Here is a 20924-nt window from a genome sequence, read left to right on the forward strand (position 1 = left end):
CCTGCCCCCGAAGCCTCCATCCCAGCATGCTAACTCAGAACTCGTGCTGTCCCCAGAGCCAGCCGGCAGGGTGTGGGCATCCCCAGCCGCAATGGGTGACAAGTCCTTTCCCCAGAGGCACTGGAATGACTTCCACGGCCTACACTCTTGTCTCGTCAACACAGAGGCCCCGCTTTGTAAGCTACAGAGGGGCTTTTTCTGTTCTTGTTTCTTTTCTTTGAGGGGCTTGAGGCCAACATGTTTTTGTTGGTGGTGATTTTGCTGTTGTTTGGGGGTTTTTTTGTTTTGTTTTTTTGTTTTTTTTTGCTAATTTTGCCCCACCGTGCTAAGAGGCCATGCTAACCAGAGGCAGGGCGAGGAGCCCAGAGAGCATGGGGCTGCTGCACCCAGGCCCCCCCCCCCCCACTTTCTCCTCTCCCCTGTTCCACCTGTTTCCTTTGGTTCCCATCTCTGGATCTGAGTGGTGAAGCACAGGGAGGGAGAAGTTTCTCACAGCACCATGAGGCACTGCTCCTAGGCCTAAAGCTCTGACCAGGCTCTGCTATCCTTGATCAGGCCTGGACACCTACCGCCCTGGGAGGGAGGGATGCTCGCCAGAGTGCAAGCCTTCCCACTTATGGCCTCGGCAGCTGCACCCCAGGATGTGGAAGCATCGAGTTGGGTCTGAAGGCTTCATTTCTACCCTGACTTCTCCGGTGAGGAGCTGAGTAGGCGCTGTGTGGAAATTGCCCACAAAACATCTGCCACCCGCAGGTCCATGGTTGGAAAAACGTGGTCAAGAGAGACAGGACCCTCCCTGAGCACAGCCACTCCCTGGGAGGGGGCTGCCTCCACAGACCGAGCCACAGAGCCTCAAGGCTGGGAGTCTCCCATGGACGCCAGCGTTCTCCATCCCAGAGTCAGATGCCAAAGCTCTCAGTGCCTTCCCTCTCCCCACTTCCCAGCAGCCGTCTGCCTCCCTGCCCTGCTCTGGAACTGGGGTCCCCTGCAGAGGGTCCCCGTACTGATCCACAAGGCCCCCCTCCTCTCTTGCTGAGCTACGTCAGCTGGTGAGAACAGCTCTGCCCTTAGGGTCCTGGTTACGTGGGTCCCCTTGTCCCTGGAAGGTGGAGGGGGCGATGCAGAAGAGCAGAGGGGCAAAGGCGAGTGGGGGGAACAGCAGCAGGGTCGGAAGAGGGTGGCAGCATCTCAGACCACAGCCGAGGAGGAAGATGGGGATGACGAGGAGGCCGCAGAAGAGGACGGTGAGGAGGGACTGTTCCAGAACAGCCACCGCCGCTTGGGCTGCCGTTTCAGGTGGAGATAGTCCTCCTTCTCGCGCTCCTTCCGTGCCCGCTGGTAGTGATCTTCTTCCTTCAGGTACCAGACGGGCGGCCACCGGTGCTTCTCGAAATACTCCTGGTTTTCTGGAGCACAACGCAGTAGGGCTTGGTTAGAAGGCCGGCAGGAGAAGGGGGCAAGAGGAGCACCGGGATGTGGGGGGTGTCCAGGGCCACCCGCCTACCCCCCGACACTTCTGCCCTGGGGACCATCCAACGCACGCCCAGTCCCAGGGGCCAGAGTATCAGCCCTGCCTTTGGAGCGCTCCATGTAGCTGCAGAGCTTCCTCCTGGGGAAAGGCACTTCCGCTCTGCTGGGCTCCGGGACAGAGGGACAACCTAGATGGGCTTCCCGTGCGCTGGGAATGAACTAGGCTGGGACGGAGCGGGAGGAGGGAGAAGGGCAGAGAGGTGCTGGGCCCAGCTGGGGTGGCAGCACAGGCGGCTGGCAGAGCTGGCTTCTGAGGGCAGTGGAGGGAGGGCTGCAGGAGGACAAAGAGGGTCAGCCTGGAGGGAAGGCTAGGCTGAGGGGTTCAGACTGATTCTGGAAGGCGTGGAAGGCGTGGAAGGTTTGGACCAGGGCGGTGATGTGGTTGGAGCTGTGCTTGCGGAATAAGATGCCCGCAGGGTGTAAAGGAGAGAGTGGGGATGGGGCCGGTGTGGTAGGACCTGGCAGCAGGGAGAGCGCGGGGTGCCCAGTGAAGACCTGAAGAATGCACAGTGGCAGGAACTCGGGGGGCCACGACACCTCTCCCAGAGCCCATGCACTTCCTGTTGGGCCCCAGGACTGGGGACATTAATTAAGCAGAGGTGGAACTGCAGGGACCTCAGAGGATATCTGGACCTGGGCGGTCCAAGCTGTGCCTATTTCTAGGTTGTGAAATCAATGTGGTGGGTCATAAGCCGCATTAAAAATAATTCATGTAGTTTTCTATATGTGTACTGGCTCACAACAAAATATATTTCTTATTGTGGAGCCCTCTCTCAAAAATACCAACTCCGAAAAAAAAAATACCAAGTCTGAAATACCAAAATACACCTCCCCCCCCAAAAATACCAGGTCTGAAAAATACCAAAAGTCCAACACCTTCCTTGTACTTGTAAGAAATAGGAGCCCAGAGAGGTAAAGTGAATTGCCTGAGGTCCCCAGCTGCCCTGATCTTTTCCTGGGCTCCCCCCCCAGCTCAAGTCCAACCCAAGGGTCTCTGGCAGCTTCTGGACGCCCTGGGGTCGAGTCAGAGATCTGGCCCCTTTGGCATGCGGAAGGAGCATGCACAGGTCCTGCAGGAGACGCTCACCTGGGGACATGGCCTTCATGTCTCGGGGGAACTTGCGGCACACGTTGTTGTAGTTGGTGCAGATGTGGTGAAGACACCAGTCGGCCAACTGGTACGCACAGTGGAACTGGGGACAAAGAGGAGCACCTACGCTGGAGCCCGGGAAGGGTCCACATAGACACCCATAGTTGTCCTCAGAGCCCAAGCTTTGGTGCAGATGGGCAAAGCCCCACAGTTGTAACGAGCCCGTCTTGAGAGGCAAACCCACACGGAAGTGTGAGAAAACACTTAATTTGCTCCTTGGCATCACCACCGCCGCTGTCACATCAGGTCACCTCTGCCCCGCCCTCAGCACCCACAGAATCCACAGATGCGTGTGGTGCCGTGCTCCTTAGATCCCTCCCCGGAGATGTCCTCCGCCGCCCACTGGGGGCCAGGGCAGCCTGCACGGAGGGGTAGACGGCCAGGCTCCGAGAGCCGACTCCGCCCACTGTGTCCGCGCGCCTCAAAGCTGCAACGTCCGCTTCACGAGCTGGCTTCTAGTGCCAGAACCGATGCGCTCGGAGGGCCGTGCGTGACACTTTGCTTGTTTGCTCGGGAATAAGGAGGTGGGCAGCTCACTTTGGATGAAGAGTCCTCAGTGACCTCAGGCACGCTGCAACCATGTGAATGTACGAGACTGGGCTTCTGTCCCCTGCCCTACGGCGGTCCGAAGCCTCAGTCCCTTCCCGCCAGTCCCTTTCCTCTCGGCATGTCAGAGTGAATCCTCTGGCACGGAGGATGAGGCAGGCCCTGCCCAATCCGGGACCCAAGTCCAACAGCGGGCTCCCTTCCTACCCACCGCCTGCCAGCCTTCTTCAGTCCCTGCCAACGGGCAGACAGAGCCCAGAGTCAAGAACGTCGGAGAGTCCTTCCCCTGCCAGCGTACCTGAGCCAGTTCTAGGAACACGAGGACGTCCCCATCAATGTCCACCATCATCTGAGTCGCTTCCATCAGCCCGCTCACCGTGTACCGCTCTGTGATATACACAGTCGGGAATCAGCTGAAGAGCCACGTGAATGGACACGCGCTCCCTTTTACCCCCAGCAGGGACCCACTGCAGGGCAGAGAGACACGAGGGCCTACCGGCAAGTCCCAGCAGGCCAGGGAAGACCACAGGTGATTGAAGTCTGCTCCACCAGTGAGGAAATTGGGATTACAGCAAGACTTTCCCAGTGGAGCGGGGTTGGGGAAGTAAAGGTGGATATTAGTTAGAATCAAGTAGGAGAACTGTTCCAACTACATTTGTTGCCCCCAGTGGTCTGGTTTATGTAGGGTGAAAGCCCCCAGCAGAACCAGCCGTTGACACTGATGAGAGCGGGTGGTAACTCCCAGCTGTGCTTAGAACTACAAATTACAACTATGGATTGAATCTAGTTGTTTGTGTTCACTGAAGTTTTGTAACAAATTGTGAACAAACCTTATATTTTATGTTAAAACATTTATATTAAAGAAGTAAGCATTCTTAATCCTGAAGTTTAACTGTATCAGTATAAACTCATGAGGTATCTTATCTTCATGGGGGCGCCCAGCTGACTCAGTTGGTTAAGCACCCGACTCGTGATTTTGGCTCAGGTCATGATCTCAGGGTTGTGAGATCAAGCTCCCTGTCAGGCTCCACACTGGGCATGGAGCCTGCTTAAGATTCTCTCTCCCTCTGCTCCTCCCCTACCCCTGTTCATGCTCTCTCTCTCTCAAATAAACAAACTTTCAAATCTATTTCCCAGATCTAAGAAAAGACCTAGAAACAAGAGACAAGAATGCAGTAGTAAGGTGCATCCCTAATGCTCAGATTATAGTCTTGAAATACCATGTCCAACTATAAGAAACAGATTCTCAGAGAACTGGCTGATTCCAGGTCTGCGGCAGGAGATGTACAGAATGAGCCTGCAACATCTTGTCATTCCACACAACCAGAAAGCTCATTCTGGTGCCAACCTGAAAAGACTCCTGCTGGCAAAAGGTGCAGTGTGGTATTTCAGCTTCAATAAAGATAACTGTAATTATTTGAAACCAATCGAGTATGTGTGTAATAACACTTAAAAATAAAAACTGATTGGACACCCGCAAAGGGTGATGGGAAACAAATTTATCTCGAAGACCGGTAAATAAAAGGATACAATCAAGCATTCATCTGCCCTTCCTATATGAACCACACCACTGGGTAAGCAAAGAGTAGGTGAGGGGAAGCTGCTCTCTTTTTCAAAGTATTCCAACAGACAAAGAAGGAATGATTGAATTGGTATATTATCATTTCACACCGTCTCATAAATCAGTAGATGCAGGCCATGATACTCAGTGGCTGCTAACATCACAAAAAGATCACAAAAAGAGACAAAACTTCTTGATGAAAAACAGAAATGGGGCACCTGGCTGGCTCAGTGGGTGGAGCATGTGACCCTTGATCTCGGGGTTGTGAGTTCAAGCCCCACACTGGGTGTAGAGATTACTTAAAAATAAGATCTTAAAACAAAACAAAACAGGAATAACCTATAAAATAGTTTTAGCAAAAGAAAATTGAATATGAATCTGATCTATCCCCTAGACCCAATGGCCAATCAGTGAAAAATCTAGATTTTCTGGAACATCAGTGGGTTTCTTCCAATAAACTGCAAGGGAAAAAAAATTTTAATGGACAAGGAACCTTTAGATTAGGAGAAATTTAAAAGGCATTTAAAAAATAAGACCATGCTCTTAAAGCAGGAGGGGAAGAATGAAGGGGGGGAAATCGGAGGGGTAGAAGAACCATGAGAGACGATGGACTCTGAAAAACAAACTGAGGGTTCTAGAGGGGAGGGGGGTGGGAGGTTGGGTTAGCCTGGTGATGGGTATCGAGGAGGGCACGTTTTGCATGGAGCACTGGGTGTTATGCACAAACAATGAATCATGGAACACTACATCTAAAACTAATGATGTAATGTATGGGGATTAACATAACAATAAAAAAATTAAAAAAAAATAAGACCATGCTTTGGTGTTTAAGGATGCACACATGGAAGATAAAACTATGAAGAGTAAGAAGTGAGGCCAATAAAAAATACCCTACAGAGGAGTAATAGGCAAAGCGTTACTCCTGAGGACAGGGATGGACTTGTGACTGGCGGGGACAGGCAGAGGGCTTCTGCTATGGCCGGCAAGGAGCTAGCTCCTGATATGGGTCCTCTGACTCTATAATAATTCATGAAGCCGAACGTGTTTCATGCATTTGTGCTCTATTGAATAATGAAAAAGTTTTAAGCTTGAATTAATAACTTCATAGCATATCTCCCGAAACCTAGAGCATCACCAAATATACCATGCTCAGCATTTCCCGCTGCTCCTTGACAAGGCATGTGCACGACACACATCTGTATACTTTGTCATTCGTATGGACCGTCTCCCAGAAAAGTCATTCAATGGGTATTTTCTATAAGCCTCTCCACACAGTGGCGCAGTGTAACATTTGGAACAGCTGACTTGTTTCTGATCGCCCACCATGATGAAGCAAACTTACAGGAACATCTTTATACATATTTTGCCTTTGGGTCATGTCTTTGGAAATAGTCTTTCAAAAGGTGAATTACTAGGTCCAAGAGTTTGGAAGTTGGCTGTGCTCTGTGAAGACCACACCACTTTCCACGGGCAGCTACGGTGGATGTACGTTTCAGCTGTGATCTGTAGAAGCCGCTCTTGCTCCCCACCCTAAAGCCCTTTGTGTCTCCAACTAGGACTCTCTCGGTAGGCTCAGCTCTTAACAGTCAAATTCTGATCAATGCTTTCTTCCTTCTTCCTATGACCAAGCCCCATGTTATAACTAATTTCTCATCATGGTATTGCTGTTTTCCTCCTATGTGAGTCCCAGTCTTGATCATTGGTCCAGTGCCCCAGCAGCTCTGATGCTAGATCCTTCCCTGGATCTCAGCTCAGTATCTAAGGCTCTGCCCTCTGGCCCCTGACCTGCCCAAGAACACGAACCCTGACATCAACATCAACACCAACACAGTGCAGATACCAATTCCAACGTTTGACAGCACTCCCTTCATCTGGATAGTGCCATTCCTCTTCTCCAGCCCCTCGGCCCCCTCCACCACCCCCCACTGCCTGCTGCGCAGTTTCCCCGTGGCCTCAGGCCCTGCTCCAGCCCAGGGCCTCCGAAGTGGGCCCATTCTAAAAGCTGAGCTCCAGCTCTCATGGTCTTTTCAAGGAACTAGGGATGGGAGGTCAATGTTTATTGTCTGCTTCTGGAAGAGAGAGAAAGTGAAGATGGAAGAGGAGGAGGAGGAAGAGAAGAAGGATGAGAAGGAAGAAAAAAGGCAGAGGAGGAGGTGAAGAACCAAAGGGGAGCAATGAGGAATGGTGTTCTATTCCTCTTGACTTAAGCTTGCCCCGCTGAAGCGAAGCTGATGGAACACCAGCGCTGTCATCTACTGGAGAACGCTTGGTGGGGCCCATAACCCTTTGCGGAGAGCCTATCATGTGACACCATCCTGTCTCTCACACGTGCTTCTTTACATCTATGTCCTCACCCAAACCCCAATGCGCATCGACATATTTCACTTTATGTCAACACATTCCCTTGGTGCTCGCAGCCTGTCCCCTGGGGGGAGGCAGGTGAGAGGAGAAATCAGGACCTGGGGGGGGTGGTTTCCCTGGCTTCTCCCCCAGAGGGGTCCCCGTGTACCTGTGAGGGCAACCAAGTGCGGCAGGCAGAGGCGGTTGGCCAGGATGATGAGCTTCATGTCGTCCAGGTCGGGACTGGAGGTGAACATGCCCGTGTAGAGGTATTCCAGCACCGCCCTCATGCAGCTCTTGCTAGTGCAGGGGAACACCACCTGCGGGGGGAGGGAGACAGAAGGCCTCAGGGAGGCCCAGCCTTACGGAAGGAGGAGCTCAGGCCGGGGAAACTCAAAAGGCCCTGGGCCTCTTGCTGGCTCCACCAGATGGGCAGCCATCCCTGAGCTGCCCCTGTACCAGCTCTGAAGGCCCCCCAAGGCCTGTCTCCCACAGCAAAAACCTGCACTGAGCCCGCACGCTGACCACACCAGTGAGCAGCGCTCTGACATTTTAAAAGGACCTGGGTTCAGGGCGCCTGGGTGGCTCAGTCGGTTGAGCCTCAGACTCTCGAGTTTGGCTGAGGTCATGATCTCAGGGTCGTGAGATGGAGCCCCACACTTGCTCAGTGGGGAGTCTGCCGGAGACTCTCTCTCTCCCCGCCTCTGCTCCTCCCCACGTTCACGAATGTGCACTCCCTCTCTCTCTCTCAAATAAATAAATAAATATTTAATTAAGAAAGAAAGAAAAGGACCTGGATTCTCACTGGCACGCTTCCAAAGCTGTGCTGGCTTGGAAGATGTTTGGAGGAGTCCTTCCTGCCGCCTGAACCCACACACCCTGGCCCTTCCTGGCCTTACAGAGGGCAGTGCAAGTGGGGTACGAATGAGCCAAGCCAACACCAGCTGGCTTCTTGCTGGCTGCCTGAAGCTGCTGCTTTGGGCCCCTGGGATCTCTTCCGAGCAGCGCTGCAATAAAACCTGCTTTCTCATCAGACACGAGTCTCTCCGGGCTGCATGGGAGTCATCTGGAGCTCTAACCCGGCTTCTGTGGCACCAAGAAGCGCCTGGGGCGGGCCAGCCCCTGGGGCTCCACTCACAGAAGCCAAACCCACTCATGCTTCAAGGATCAGACCAGCTCACAGCTCAAGCCCTCCACTTAGCCTTCCGGACGCACTCCCTTCCCGGAAATCTTAAGAAACTGTCATTCTACGTCACAGGATGCTATCCTGTGTTGTTCGCAGCCCCATCTTTCCCTCAAGTGTCGGGTGAGCTCTTACTAAGGGACGTGCAGAGTGGGGCTGGAGAGAGCGGGAAGGGAAGAAATCCCAGACCAGGCAAGAAAATGGTGTGTGGACCCCCAGAACCTCAAGCAGTTGCACAAAGTTGTACCTTGTTAACTGCGAGGCTGACTGTGGCCAACTAACGGTACAGGAGTTCACAGAAAAGAGAGAACACCGAGGGCCCCGGCCTGAGCTACTCTGCTCGGCTGCGCGAAGGGAAAGGAGAGAACAGACTGAAGAGACTATTTCTAAGGATGCACTGATAGGCCCCGTCCAACTCGGTGTTTCCAGTCTCAGTGCCTGAGAAAGTGGCCATAACGGTGACGGAAGAGCCGAGTCGGAGCAGTGCTGATTAAAGGGAAAGGTGACTGTCTGAAGCATTTCTCTTTATGGTCTGAGTTCTGCTGCTTTGACATCCGGGGCCTTGCTGACCCAGCGGGGCTGCCCCTCCCAGGGCTAGCCAATGCTAGCCGGAGTAAAGGACACGCTCAGCATGCTTTTCACATGCAAACCAACCAATCCTGTGTCCACACCCCAACCACCTCCTTTATCAGGCTCATTCCCTCAACCACTATCCCCTGCCCTAGTCACCCCAAGGCCAGGTACCAGATGACTTGGGACAGCCCCAAAAGCCTGCTGAAATTATTCAGACTAGCCAATCCTAAGCCTGCTCCCCCTGCCTCACCCGTTCCTTCCCATAGAAACTACAGTGAAGGCTCTTGTTCGTATCCCCTTCACTCCCTTTGCCTCCAGACTGACCCTGGTGCTTCCCTGTGTGGTCCCCCATACCGTGCATGCCCCCGCCTAGTGACAACTGGGAGTATAAAAATCTCCCCGTCCAATGGCAATTTTCTGACTGTGGGCTTCACTGTACCTAAGTGATAGTAAGACTTACATTTAAAACAGTGATAGAGTCACGTTGGCACACTGAATTTTTTCCCCTTGGCTCACATGTGTTAGGGAGAAAGCAAGGTACAACGTATAGAGCCAAGGAATCGGGAGCCTTGAGTTCAAGTCCAAACCTCTCCTTTCTACTTATATAACTTTGTACCAGGCACTTAACTTCCTGGGGACTCACTTTCCTTGTAAAGTGAGAACACGACGCCACGTGTAGGAGTTGTGTGTGAGGTGAGACACGAGATAATGATCAAAAGTGCTTTCTATACCATAAAGTGAAGATGTCACCATAATCCCCTGTCTTGAAATTTCGTAAGATCCTTGGCTATGGGAGCCATCTCTTAAACTTATCTTGAGTCTGTCACTCAGGGTGAGCAAGCACAGTCAGTAACTGAAGGTAGTACTAACTGAAGGAAGTAGCAGTAAATGGCAGATGCCTCAGGTGGGAAGGGTGTGGGTCTCTCTCTCCTTCCCACCTATTCCCCTCCTAGTCTTACCTCCCTGGTGGAACTCTCCACAAATGGCCCCCCAAACATGGCGGCCATCCAGTCACAGCTGGAAATCAACAGGGGCTTATGGGCGCTGATGGTGCCATCATCCAGGATGAAGGTCACATCTGTCCGGAAGGAGAAGAGGCATCACGTGAGGATATGGTGAAAGGATGTGGGAGAACCCACCCCAAAGATTGACACCGTGCCCATACAACCCACTTCCTTCTGAAGCCATTCATGTAGAGTGCTACCTGACCAAGCTCTCGGGCTTGGGTACTAGGCTTCAGGAGCAGAGCCACCCCATCTCCAGGACATCAGCAGCTGAGATGACTCAGAATGCTAACTGGACCAACGCAGACTCTTCAGAAGGCTAACTGGAGGGAAGTCCCCTGCCCTCTGGCAGTCAGTTCCTAAGCACAAGCCATACCTGAGAAGGTGCCTTTTGCCAAGCACTCCTTAACCCGGTTAGTCCGGCGGACATGGAAGGCCTTAGTGATCTCTTGGTTCATGAACGCCTCATTGTTGAGAATGTTGGCCACCATCATGCGCAGATCAAAGACTTCAAGCAGCTCGGCAATGTGGGCGATGTGCATGAGGTCGCGCTCGTTCTCGTCCAGCTCCCCGGTGTACAGGTACTTGAGAACAGCCCGGAAGGGCCCTGGCTGGATGGAGTTGTCCATTTTTACCACCACCATCAGCCGGGATTTGTACGTCAGAGGATCTTCTGCCATTTCTTCCTGAATGCTCACGAAAGCTCGGCTCCAGGAAGACAGGACTCGACCCCTCCCGGGCAAATACCCTGTTCCATTGCCCCGTAAGATCCCGTCGCTGGTGGAGGCACGGAGCCCAGCAGGGCCAGAGCCCCCACCCTCCTCCACGCTCTCGCACACATCAAAACTGGCTGCCCGCAGCAGGAAGTCCCGGCCATGGTGGTGGTGGTGGTGATGGTGGTGGTGCTGATCAGGGTGACCCCGGTGGTCCTCTGGGCGGGGGCCCCCCAGCTCCCCCTCACTCAGGTCCATGAGGAACAGGTCGTAGAACTTGGAGGAGGAGGTGGAGAGGTAGATCTTGTGGGCAAAGATGCGCACCCGCTCCTGCAGCACCAGAATGACATCCGCACAGAGCGGGTCCTCCAGGAGGTGGGCGGGGCACTCCTCGCTGCTGGAGGGGGGGTCGGGCACCACGATGATGGGGGGAGGCGGCTTGGGAGGCAAGAAGGGCGCCTGCAGCAGAGGCCGCTGCACATTGCGGAGGTGGGATTTCCAGAACTGCAGGTGGCGGCGGGAGATGAGCGCTGCGCGGATGGCGTTGTCAAAGACGTCCTTGATGCCAAACTGGGCCACCACGCTGGTCTCGTAGTAGGGGATGCCCAGCTCCTTGGCCACCTCCCGGCCCTTCTCTGGGGGAAGGATCTCATTGGGCTTGATGGGCCTGGCAAGAAGGAAGACCAAACATGTTGGCAGGAGAGGAGGAGAGGGGAGGTGCAGGGAGAGGCAGCTCTCCAGAGCCTGCCTGTTCTTTAGGGGACTGCTCAGGGTCTGTCTCGGTCCGACTCCTGCCCTTTCTCCTCTGTCTAGTCAAATCTTATCAGTCCTTCAAGGCCCACTTCCAATCCCCTCTTCTTTATTTATTTATTTATTTATTTTTTAAAGATTTTATTTATTTATTTGACAGAGAGAGTCACAGCGAGAGAGGGAACACAAGCAGGGGGAGTGGCAGAGGGAGAAGCAGGCTCCCCGCCGAGCAGGGAGCCCAACGCGGGGCTCGATCCCAGGACCCTGGGATCATGACCTGAGCCGAAGGCAGACGCTTAACGACTGAGCCACCCAGGCGCCCCCCAATCCCCTCTTCTTGCAGGAAGCCTTCCGTATTTATGCCAGCCCCGCGCCCTTCCCAGCTCAAAGCAGTGGCAGCACTAACCACCTCTCTGGCAATCAGCATGCCATGTTCCACGCTGGTTTTTAACAAGGCCATATATGGAGTTCATCTCCCAGCGGGATCATAAGCCCCATTTGTGCAAAGACTACCTCCTTTTCTCCTTCCCTCCCATGGTGCTTAGCCCAGGATTGCTCACACAGGGTATAAGAGATGCATGGATGCATGGATGAACAAATGAACGAATGAATGAATGGGCACTCTCTTTGGCCCTCCACATGCCTTGCTTCAAATGGAGGGTGAGGTGTGAGGCCCAGTGGATTCCCTCAGGGCTGAACAGGGAGCCAAGGAGATGCAACCCCTCCCTCTGTCTTCCTCCTTCCCCCGCCCTAGCACCAGCACCCCCTACCTAGCCAAGGGTCGCCTGGCCCTATTGACAGCCTCCAGGTCAGCATAGCGCAGGTCCAGCTGGCAGCCCACCAAGATGACAGGTGCTCGGGGGCAGAAGTGCTTGATTTCTGGGTACCACATGGTCTTGACGTGGTGGAGGGAATTAGGGTTGGCAATGGAGAAGCACAGAACCACCACATCGGATCTGGGGGTGGGAGAGGGAGGTTATGGGCAGGGAAAGCTAGTGGTAGGTTACCTGCCCCTGGAACAAGGGAGAACACGCATACCCACCCCACCCTACAACACTACATTCCACATCTGTCACAGGCATCTGCTCACGTGACCTTACACAGAATGTATAATAATAGGACCTCTAATTTATATACCTCTAATTTAGCATTTTAGAGCTTCCGAAAAACCTCATTTTGACCTCATGGCTATCTTATGGGTTAGAAATTACCATTTCACAATCCATGGCTGAGGAAAATCAATTCAGAACAGTTCCCTTAATTGCACATAGTCCCAGAGCTGAGAGGTAGCAGGGCTAAGAGTCCAACCTGGCCTCCTGACTCCAAACCCGGCTCCTTCTACTGCCCAGGGCTGCCTCCCCTGTGAGGGTCTGCCATGCTGTTTTCTCTGCTCCCTCCTCCCAGCTGAAATTTCACAGCATTGCTGTTCCTTGGGAAAGCAGGGAAAACCTACCCACCTGGCTCCCCGCAGGCAACCAGAGGCCTTACCTACCTCCCATAAGCAAAGCGACGATCTTTGTGGTGGTCTCCAAAGGTGTCCCAGAGGCGGAGGGAGACGCTGACATCATCTACCACATCTCTGGAGCGTTCCAGCACCTGTGGGGCGTGGGGGGTGGGGAGGAGAGGAGTGGGAATCAAGGGCAACAGTGCTAGGGGCCTCTGCATGTCAGCTCAGGGTGGCGCCGGCTCATCTCTGAGGGTCCCAGACAGCATGGGGGTGAAGGGACAGAGCTAGCTGGGGTTCCAGCAGCTTCCTTTGTGTGCTGTGCCCAGCACTTTCTCCGGGCGCCGTCTCTGCAGACGCCAACGGCAAGAGTGGGCTCTAAGCTGGCTGGAAGGGAAGAGCCTCTAAGAGGGCAGACTGTCCTGGGGTGCAAGGGATCTCAGGGAGCCTGCCCTGTTCCCAGCTTCACCTGCACATGACAAGCCTCTGATTTTGGTATTGGCCGAGAGCTTCTTTCTTCCTCATCTTTCCAACACCCCCCCTTCCCCGCAGTGCTCCCCATGACTGGGGGCTCTGATTGCACAAGATGCTGTGCCCCAGGCAAAGCTTGGGTCTCAGGCACCAGCTCAGCCATGCAAAACACAAATGGTTAGGGATCCCTCCCCTGGGGTGGAATCCCCTCAGCCCTCTCTCCTGAGGCTCCCTCCTCTTCAGCTGCCCCCGCCCCATCCCCAGGGGCCTCCGTGAGCTCGGCACACGCCGCCGGGCCACATTTGGAGACACTGAGCTACATCTTGGAAAGAAGCCCAAGTACATGGGGCGGACCCCCAGCCGAGCGGCCTTGCAGCCTTACCTCCTGGCACACCCGATACTGGTCGATGGCCCAAACCGTGGGCACATGGGTGGCGAGAAGCTGGTACTGGGTGAGGGTGGCATTGCAGGCCCGGGCACAGATGAGCCTGGTCTTGCCCACCGCGTTGTCTCCCACCACAACGCACTTGATGGTCTCTACGTTTGGCCTTTCATAATCCATGTCAGAATCCATTAATTGGGACCTGAGGGAGAGGAGTGTAGAGGTCAAGATGGCTCTGCACCCCAGCTCCCTGACGGCCGGGGCCAGCCGCTCTCCTCAGCTGGGGCTGGCCCCTCTGCCAGCATTTGAGTGGAGAGGGGGTGAAAGGAGTGGGTAGCTTTCTGGGCGATCGTTCTGCGGGGCCTGAGAAGCTGGGGGCCCATTCAGGCTCAGAGGCGCAGTGGTACCACGTGAAACGCTCGTCTGCCTCCTGTTGCCATCATCCTCCCACTGGGCTTCTGGCTGGGGGAGGCCTGTGAGAGATCCCACGGCAGAACCTGCCCGGGGCCTGTCCCCGCTCCTCAGGAAGAGGAGAGTCCGGCTGGGAAGCTCACTCATCACCCACACTCTCCTCCTCTGGACAGCACAACAACAAACAGCTGAGAGAAGCGGAGTCCCGGCCAGGTCCCCACCCCTTTCCAGCATGCCGGAGGGCAGGATCACTTTAAAATTTAATGGACTTGTCAGAGCTGGGTGGCAGCTCTCCTGTCCTCCACCTTTGCCTCCCTCCCTCCCTCCCTGGTGGTGGATTTTCAAGCCCTGGCTTGCCTATGGCTACCCTTCAATGCTAACCCCCAGCCTCCTTCAGGGAGATGCCAGAATTTTTCCTCCCAGTCCCTCTGGAGGCACCTGAGCAGCCCATGGGCCTCCCCTCCCCTCCTCGGAGCCTGACATGTTGCCTGTAGGGCTCACTCAGCGGCAGGCCCAGTTTTGAGATGGCAGTGGAGATAAACATGGGCCTGTGACTATTCACTCCATGGCCAGTGGGCCTTCCTGCCCCTACTCAGGCATGCCCTCCAGGCATCCTGCATGCAGCCTCAGGGAGAGTGAGATATGCCCCCTTCTGTGCCTTCCTTTCCTAGGGAGGAGGATTCTCAGGCTGGAAGCCCCCAGACCCCTGGCACACTCCTGGTAGGCTGCTTGCTCAATTGGCTGCATGGGTAATGGGGTTGCTGGGGGAAGCAGAGGGTCAGAGACTTGGGCCTGAATTTCTGGGCAAATGCTTGCCTCAGTTTCCCTCTGTGCTGAGCAGAGAGGGAGTGCCTTGTCCACCCACAGAGGGGGATGGCTCAAATAAACAAAAAGAAGGCCCTCCTATAGTCAAAATGTCATGTCAGTGTTTAAAAAGCTGTCACCAGGAAGGGATCCTCAGCTTGAGGGCGAGGGGGCTTTTGGTGGCAGTCTCCCAGTGGCATCTACTCTCCCGAAAGGGTTGAGTGGAGGAGGCAGGGGTAGGTGCAAGGCAGACGTTGTTAGGGAACTTGGTTTCAGCTAGGTCACTGGCCTGCCCCTGCTCACATTCCCTGTGTGCACAAAGCCAGCTGGGGGCTGGAGCAGCCTGAGGACTCCTTCCTAGGCCAAGGAAGGCTGAGCTCCTAAGCGTCCTGGAGGCAGTCCAGGGGCCCTCACTGCTGAGCCATCCAGCCAGAGAGCCGGGCCACCAGCAGCAACCGAGCAGCTCCATTCGTGCTGGGCTGTAACTGGATGCCAGCATGCAGGAATGCAGAACTGAAATATCCAAGTAACGATGGCAACTGGGATTTGCGTGAGTAGATACATCTCAGCAACCTAAGCAAAAAGTGCAGCAAGGACTTTTCAATGAGACAAGCACCTCCTCCTTCTTGGAATTTTACAGGATCTGAACTCGAAACAAGGGGTCTCCACACAGCCCCTCCCCAGTCTCCAGCGCAATCGTCTGCAGGATTCCTCCTGCCTCCTCCACCCCTCCTCACCTTTCCCAGTGGGCCAGCCATTGTCCTAACCACCATCTTGCCTCCTCCCTGCTCTCTCCTGAGCTGAGGACCAGGAACCCCACTTTGATGGGTCCTGGTCTCAAGTCAGGCAACTGGGAAGGAATCGCCTGGGCTGTAGTTCTATACACTGAAGAACAAAACAGACTCCCCAATAGGACTATGTATAGCTGGAGGAGAAAGACTATAAACCCACTCGCCAGTAGAACTTCTTTCTCAGATTTAGATTCGAATGGCCTGTGGGTGTGGAAGCAGAAGGGGGCTGAGGAGGCACAGAGGAGGGGCATCAGTTCATAAATCCAGGAGCATCTGGACCATGAGGAAGAGGCCAGAACACTGGCAGGGCAATGCTGATTCAAAATCAGAGAGTTAATGGTTAAAAGACCCCTGCACACCTCATTCACCTCTGTGGTTAAGTAGGGGAGAGCCAACCAACAAGTAGGAAGGCAACAAACACTGCCGTGAGTGTAGACAGCAGACCTGCTGGGTGCTTCTCTGGCTGGGCAGCCCCTTCCCATCCACTCTCCAGCGCTCCGCAGCCTTCCCCTGCTTGCCCTCTGACTTCCCCCCTATTTTTATCATTCTCACCCACTTCACCCCTGTCCCAACCGCCTGACTTCAGATCTAGGAAACTTCATATCTAGGAGAGGGCAAATCACTTCCCTTCTCTGGGCATCAGTCTGCCCTTCTGGAAAATGGGTATGAAGGCTTTGGAAGAAAGTTTCCCGAATCTTGGTGAATTCGTGCCAAGAGAGCCCAGCAGAAAGGAGGTATTTGTCTTATGTAATCTGGTATTATATAATGCTAGATTACATATCTATATATGTAATTCTATCTCTCTTTAAGGTACAGACTGGCCCCATTAAGCCAACAGGCAAAACTCTTTAGTCGAATCAGGCCTGTCTTAAACGAGGATCCTGTACTGGAGATAGCGTGCCAAAGCCAGCAGTAATAGAATTTTTGCTTTAGAATATTGCTACTTTACTGTCTCATTGCTGATGTATGATGATACAACCCACTCCATGAGCTTCTCAACTTCCCCTTCCCTTCTGGCACTCTCTCCTTCAATGACTCTAGACTTTTCCGCACAATTGCCTCATCCTCATTCCTTCTGAGCCCCTAGACAAACCTCCATAGACTATGGCTTCCTTGCCATCCTGCCCTGGGTGTCACAACCTCCAATTCATTCCTCTCCCTCAGTAATCCCAGAGTCACATAGGTGCTCCTTCCCTACCCTGTCCCATGATCCCTGTCCCCCTCTCCACAATCAGCCTCCTGCCCACTGCTCTCCCAGCTCTGTGTACTCGAGCCAGGCCAAAAAGCCAGGTGTGCTCAGATTAGCTCCAACCCTCACCGAGTCCCAGTCCCACCCCCACACCCCTACACACTCTTTGCAGAGCCCAGAAAAGCCCCCCTTTCCCTCCCACAGCTGATAGGAGGCTTGCTCATCTGTGGCTGCCCTAGTCTGGTTGTCAAGGAAACGACAGAATCTCCCTGGGAGCCTGGTTTGTCTCCTAGCAACCAATATCCCACATCCTGCATCTTACAAAATGCAAAAAGGGGGAATATCCTCAAAATGAAGGTAAAAATCGAGGAGGATGGAGGGGAAGGGAGAATCGGGAAGAGAAGAACAGAGAGGGTGGCTTTTCACCAGGGTTGCTGACACTGTAATATTGGGGAAGGTGGGGAGATGAATCCCTCCTGCAGATCCAGTGTAGAGCAAGGCTCAAAGGGATCTTGAATGATCATATTAACAAAAAATGCAAACCTAAACACACTCAAAAAAACCTTCTCAAACATCAACAAACAACGCTAAGCATCTCTCCCATAGTTTGCCAGAACTCTGATGCACAGACTGCAATGGAGTTGGGTTGAAAGAAATATCTCCGGAACGGCGAGCAAAGCATCCAAATTCCACTGGTTTTTAACAGAAACATTTCCACCACTCTGGACCTTTATTCCTCCCACGCTGCTCTGCACACACACACACGAAATAAAAATTTTTTTTAAATGGGGAAAGAGGAAGGCCACGACAACGCCAAGGCAATCAAGTCATCTTCCTTTCTCTAGAAAAACCCGGAAAAGGTTAGTCCCCCGCCCCCTGAGGCCCCAGCAGCCAAAGCTATAGCCAAGGGGAGAGGGGGTGCCGGGGGAGGGGGACGGTCTTCAGAAGGGGCGCAGATAGGGCCGGGGAGGGCACAGGAGGGCGAAGCGGCGCGTTTCCAGGCAGCTTGCAAACCGGCCATAATAGAAATTAATCATTTACTTACACCACTACATGTGACGGGGTAATTTCTAGTGTAAGGAACACATCTCTTCCTGCTAAGCACGCTCATTTTAGTGAAATGTCTGGGGTCACTCCGCGCGTGCAAGTTAGGACGATGCCGGCGCCGCCGCGCTGCCGCCGCCGCCGCCGCCGCCGCCGCTGCTGCTACAGGCTCCGGGCCCGGGTCGCGCTAGATCAGAAACTCTGACAGAGCAGCCCAGGCCGGACGGCGGGCCGGGAGCGGCCGCGCGCGCGGCACTGCAGCCATTGCCTCTTCCGGATCAGCATCTCCCCGCGCCCCGGGCGCCCGATGTCATGGAGGCACGCTGGAGTGGGCTGCGCGCGGCCGCCCCGACCTCGGGCGGCTGGGCCGCGCCGCCGCCGCGGGTCCTCTAGCTGCGGAGGCTGGAGGCGACGCGCAGTTGAGGAGAAGGGGGGCGAGGCCGCCGCCGCTACGCGCCCGGCCCGCTCCGAAGGCGCGGCCGCGAAGACGCCTAGCGCTGCAGTCCCGGGGACCGCTCGCGACCTCCTTTTTTCATTCACAAAAAAAGGAAAGGGGAAAAAAAAAAAGAAAGAAAGGGAAGAAGAATGGGGGCGGAAATCGCCCCCAGGACGGCTGCCGTGACAGGCTTCGCCCATTGGTGGAAAGGGGCCTGGGGGCGGGGGAGGGGCGGGGAAAGAAGGGGATTGGGCCACCGGCGGCCCCGCCCCTGCCCCGCCCCTCGGCGCCGCTCACACCCTCCCACCCTGCCTCCCTTCCCCCGCCCGGAGGGAAGAGGCTGGAAGGGTCTCGGCACACCGCCGGTCAGGGCGCAAAACCTCGCTGGACTCCCGCAGGGTTTTCCCCCTTCCTCCGGGAGGCTGCGAAAGAACTCTGAGACGCATCTTAGCCCTGGAAGGGATGCGAGTTAGGGGAGGGGAACTTGACTTATTTTCCTTGCCCCTTAAGCCCAGGCTTCCACCCCTGGCCCTCAGGGAGAGGAACACAGCCTTTCCACACAGGCCCTCCTCTGGCTTGAGAGTTTTCCTGGCACCTGAGGGCCTTCCTTCCCTGATCACCAGCCGTTCAGCTACGGCCTGTGCGGGCCTGTGCGTCCGACTGCCGTGGCCCATGAGCTTTATTTAGAGTGGGTCACTATATCACCTGTACCATCTAGGCCTTCTCCCCTTCCCTCCCTCTTCAGCAGTCTCTGCGTCCATCCCACGCCCATCCTATTGCCACCTGGAGTTTACCAGTATCTTCTGACCTCTTAAAAGAAATGCCATGAAGACACTAGCCCTGGAGACGGTATCTAAGACACCTTTGTGCTCTCCGTCTCGATTTACTGCTCTGTAAAACAAAGAGGTTATTAAGGGATGACCTCTGTAATATGAGCAGCCCTCAAGGGAAGTTTCCATGTTCAAGGCTGGTTTGATTCTGATGATCTTGACTACTGGTAATTACAGTGGCCAGCTCAGTCTGGTTTTATCCATCTTGTCAATTACCTCTGGACAATTTTTTTTTTTTAAAGATTTTATTTATTTATTTGACAGAGAGAGAGATAGTGAGAGCAGGAACACAAGCAGGGGGAGTGGGAGAGCGAGAAGCAGGCTTCCTGCCGAGCAGGGAGCCCGATGTGGGACTCGATCCCAGGACCCTGGGATCATGACCTGAGCCGAAGGCAGACGCTTAACGACTGAGCCACCCAGGTGCCCACCTCTGGACAATTTTTTTAAGTCCAGACTAACATGCCTTCCACCTAACCCCCTCAAGCTTGTGCTCTGAGAATGCAAATCCAGTTTAATATTAGTTTATGCAAAAATATGATTAGGAAGAGAAATCCATTGCCATAAAAAAAGCCGAATAAAAATGAATTTTGTATTCTCTGAAGTATGCTTTCCATCTATGAATGCATACAATTGGACGTTGCCCATTAGTGTATTTGTGATAAATGTGCTTTCTGGCCTGGTCCATGTTCAGTAAGTGCCTGATTGGTGGAGGATGCTTCCCCCACCTCCTTCTGAACCTACCCAGAGCTGGAGGAGAGGTTAGGGATGACTGAGGATGCCGCTTCACTCTTCTGGTTAGGATTCGGTCTCCATAAGGACAGAAAGTACTGGTTTGAATACATGCGTGGGAAAGACACTAAGCCATGGGCAGGTGTGTTCTTCCCAAATGTTTGGTGTTGAAGAGCCTCCGGCCATCCTCTGTGGGCTAGCGGTCACTGCCCCAAAGAAAACCATGGCATGATATCCCTGCATGGGTGTCACAGGAGGCCACGGCCTCTCCCACTGATACCCAGTTGCCCCCATCCAGCTCCAGAGCACCTGCCTGTTGGTTTCCTCACCTTTCACACATCCCAGCAGCAGGGATGGCCCCAGTACAGCACAGAGCAGGAAAACAGATCTGCCCTCTGCCCCAAATCGTGGGGCTTCCAGGTCTGCTTCTATGGAGCCTTTGGGGAAAGAGCCCGCTCAGCCTGCAAACCTCACTGCCCAACCAGGCTGTCCTGTTGGGGTTTGAAGGTGTAAGGTTGGCCAAATGAAGTTGCACCCCCCTGCTCACATTGGGTAAACTGTCTCAGGCAGAGAGAGCCAGGTGCTCCGCTGGGGGACAACACCTTAATTCCCAGTCCCACTTTTGGCACACAATCCTCTTTTTCAGCTTTTCCTCAAACCAGAGTTCTTCCTGATCACATCACCTCTCAGGCATTCCCAGCCAGAGCCTCTTCCAACCTCTCTTCCCTCACCAAAGCCTTCTTGTGACTCCTCCTCCCCAGCGATGTAAACCCCTTGAGCCTGTCCTGAAAAGGCACCCCCTCCCACGTTGCCCATAACCATTCTCCTCAAGGACATCACGAGCTGCCATTTTCCTGAAGCCTGTGAGCAGGAGGCCCCATGTGGGGAGAAAACTCTCCATCCTGGTCCTCAAGAGGGCACCTACGCGGCAGGCTTGCGGCCAGTACCACAGGCCCCCCTCTCCCTATGGGCCTCCCAAAGGCTCCTCCCCAGGGCCAGCCCAAGCTATGCAGACCTCTCTCGGTGTGTCCTTCTCCAACCTG

At 54.3% G+C, this 20924-nt stretch overlaps 1 protein-coding gene across 3 annotated transcripts; it reads right to left on the reverse strand.

Moving 5' to 3' along the window:
- Positions 1-212: 212 nt before the first annotated feature.
- On the reverse strand, positions 213-18489 carry RHOBTB2 (Rho related BTB domain containing 2). Of its 3 annotated transcripts, XM_045880021.3 has the most exons (10): positions 17888-18469; positions 13648-13849; positions 12843-12946; positions 12121-12306; positions 10264-11267; positions 9843-9961; positions 7297-7447; positions 3525-3613; positions 2618-2723; positions 1047-1406 (listed from the first exon to the last, which is right to left on the reverse strand). In XM_045880021.3, the coding sequence occupies exons 2-10, from the start codon at positions 13837-13839 to the stop codon at positions 1189-1191; spliced, it is 2169 nt and encodes a 722-aa protein (XP_045735977.1). In that variant the 5' UTR covers positions 13840-13849; positions 17888-18469; the 3' UTR covers positions 1047-1188. The 3 variants fall into 3 exon arrangements, with proteins under 3 accessions (XP_064441461.1, XP_064441462.1, XP_045735977.1); XM_064585391.1 differs by lacking the exon at positions 3525-3613 and having other exon boundaries at positions 213-1406; positions 17888-18479; XM_064585392.1 differs by lacking the exons at positions 3525-3613; positions 12121-12306 and having other exon boundaries at positions 213-1406; positions 17888-18489.
- Between the last annotated feature and the right edge of the window lie 2435 nt (positions 18490-20924).

Source organism: Mirounga angustirostris, unplaced genomic scaffold, assembly GCF_029215605.1.
Source record: "Mirounga angustirostris isolate CCGP_5_RB_7025 unplaced genomic scaffold, mMirAng1.0.hap1 SCAF_2, whole genome shotgun sequence".
NCBI classification, from domain to species: Eukaryota; Metazoa; Chordata; class Mammalia; order Carnivora; family Phocidae; genus Mirounga; species Mirounga angustirostris.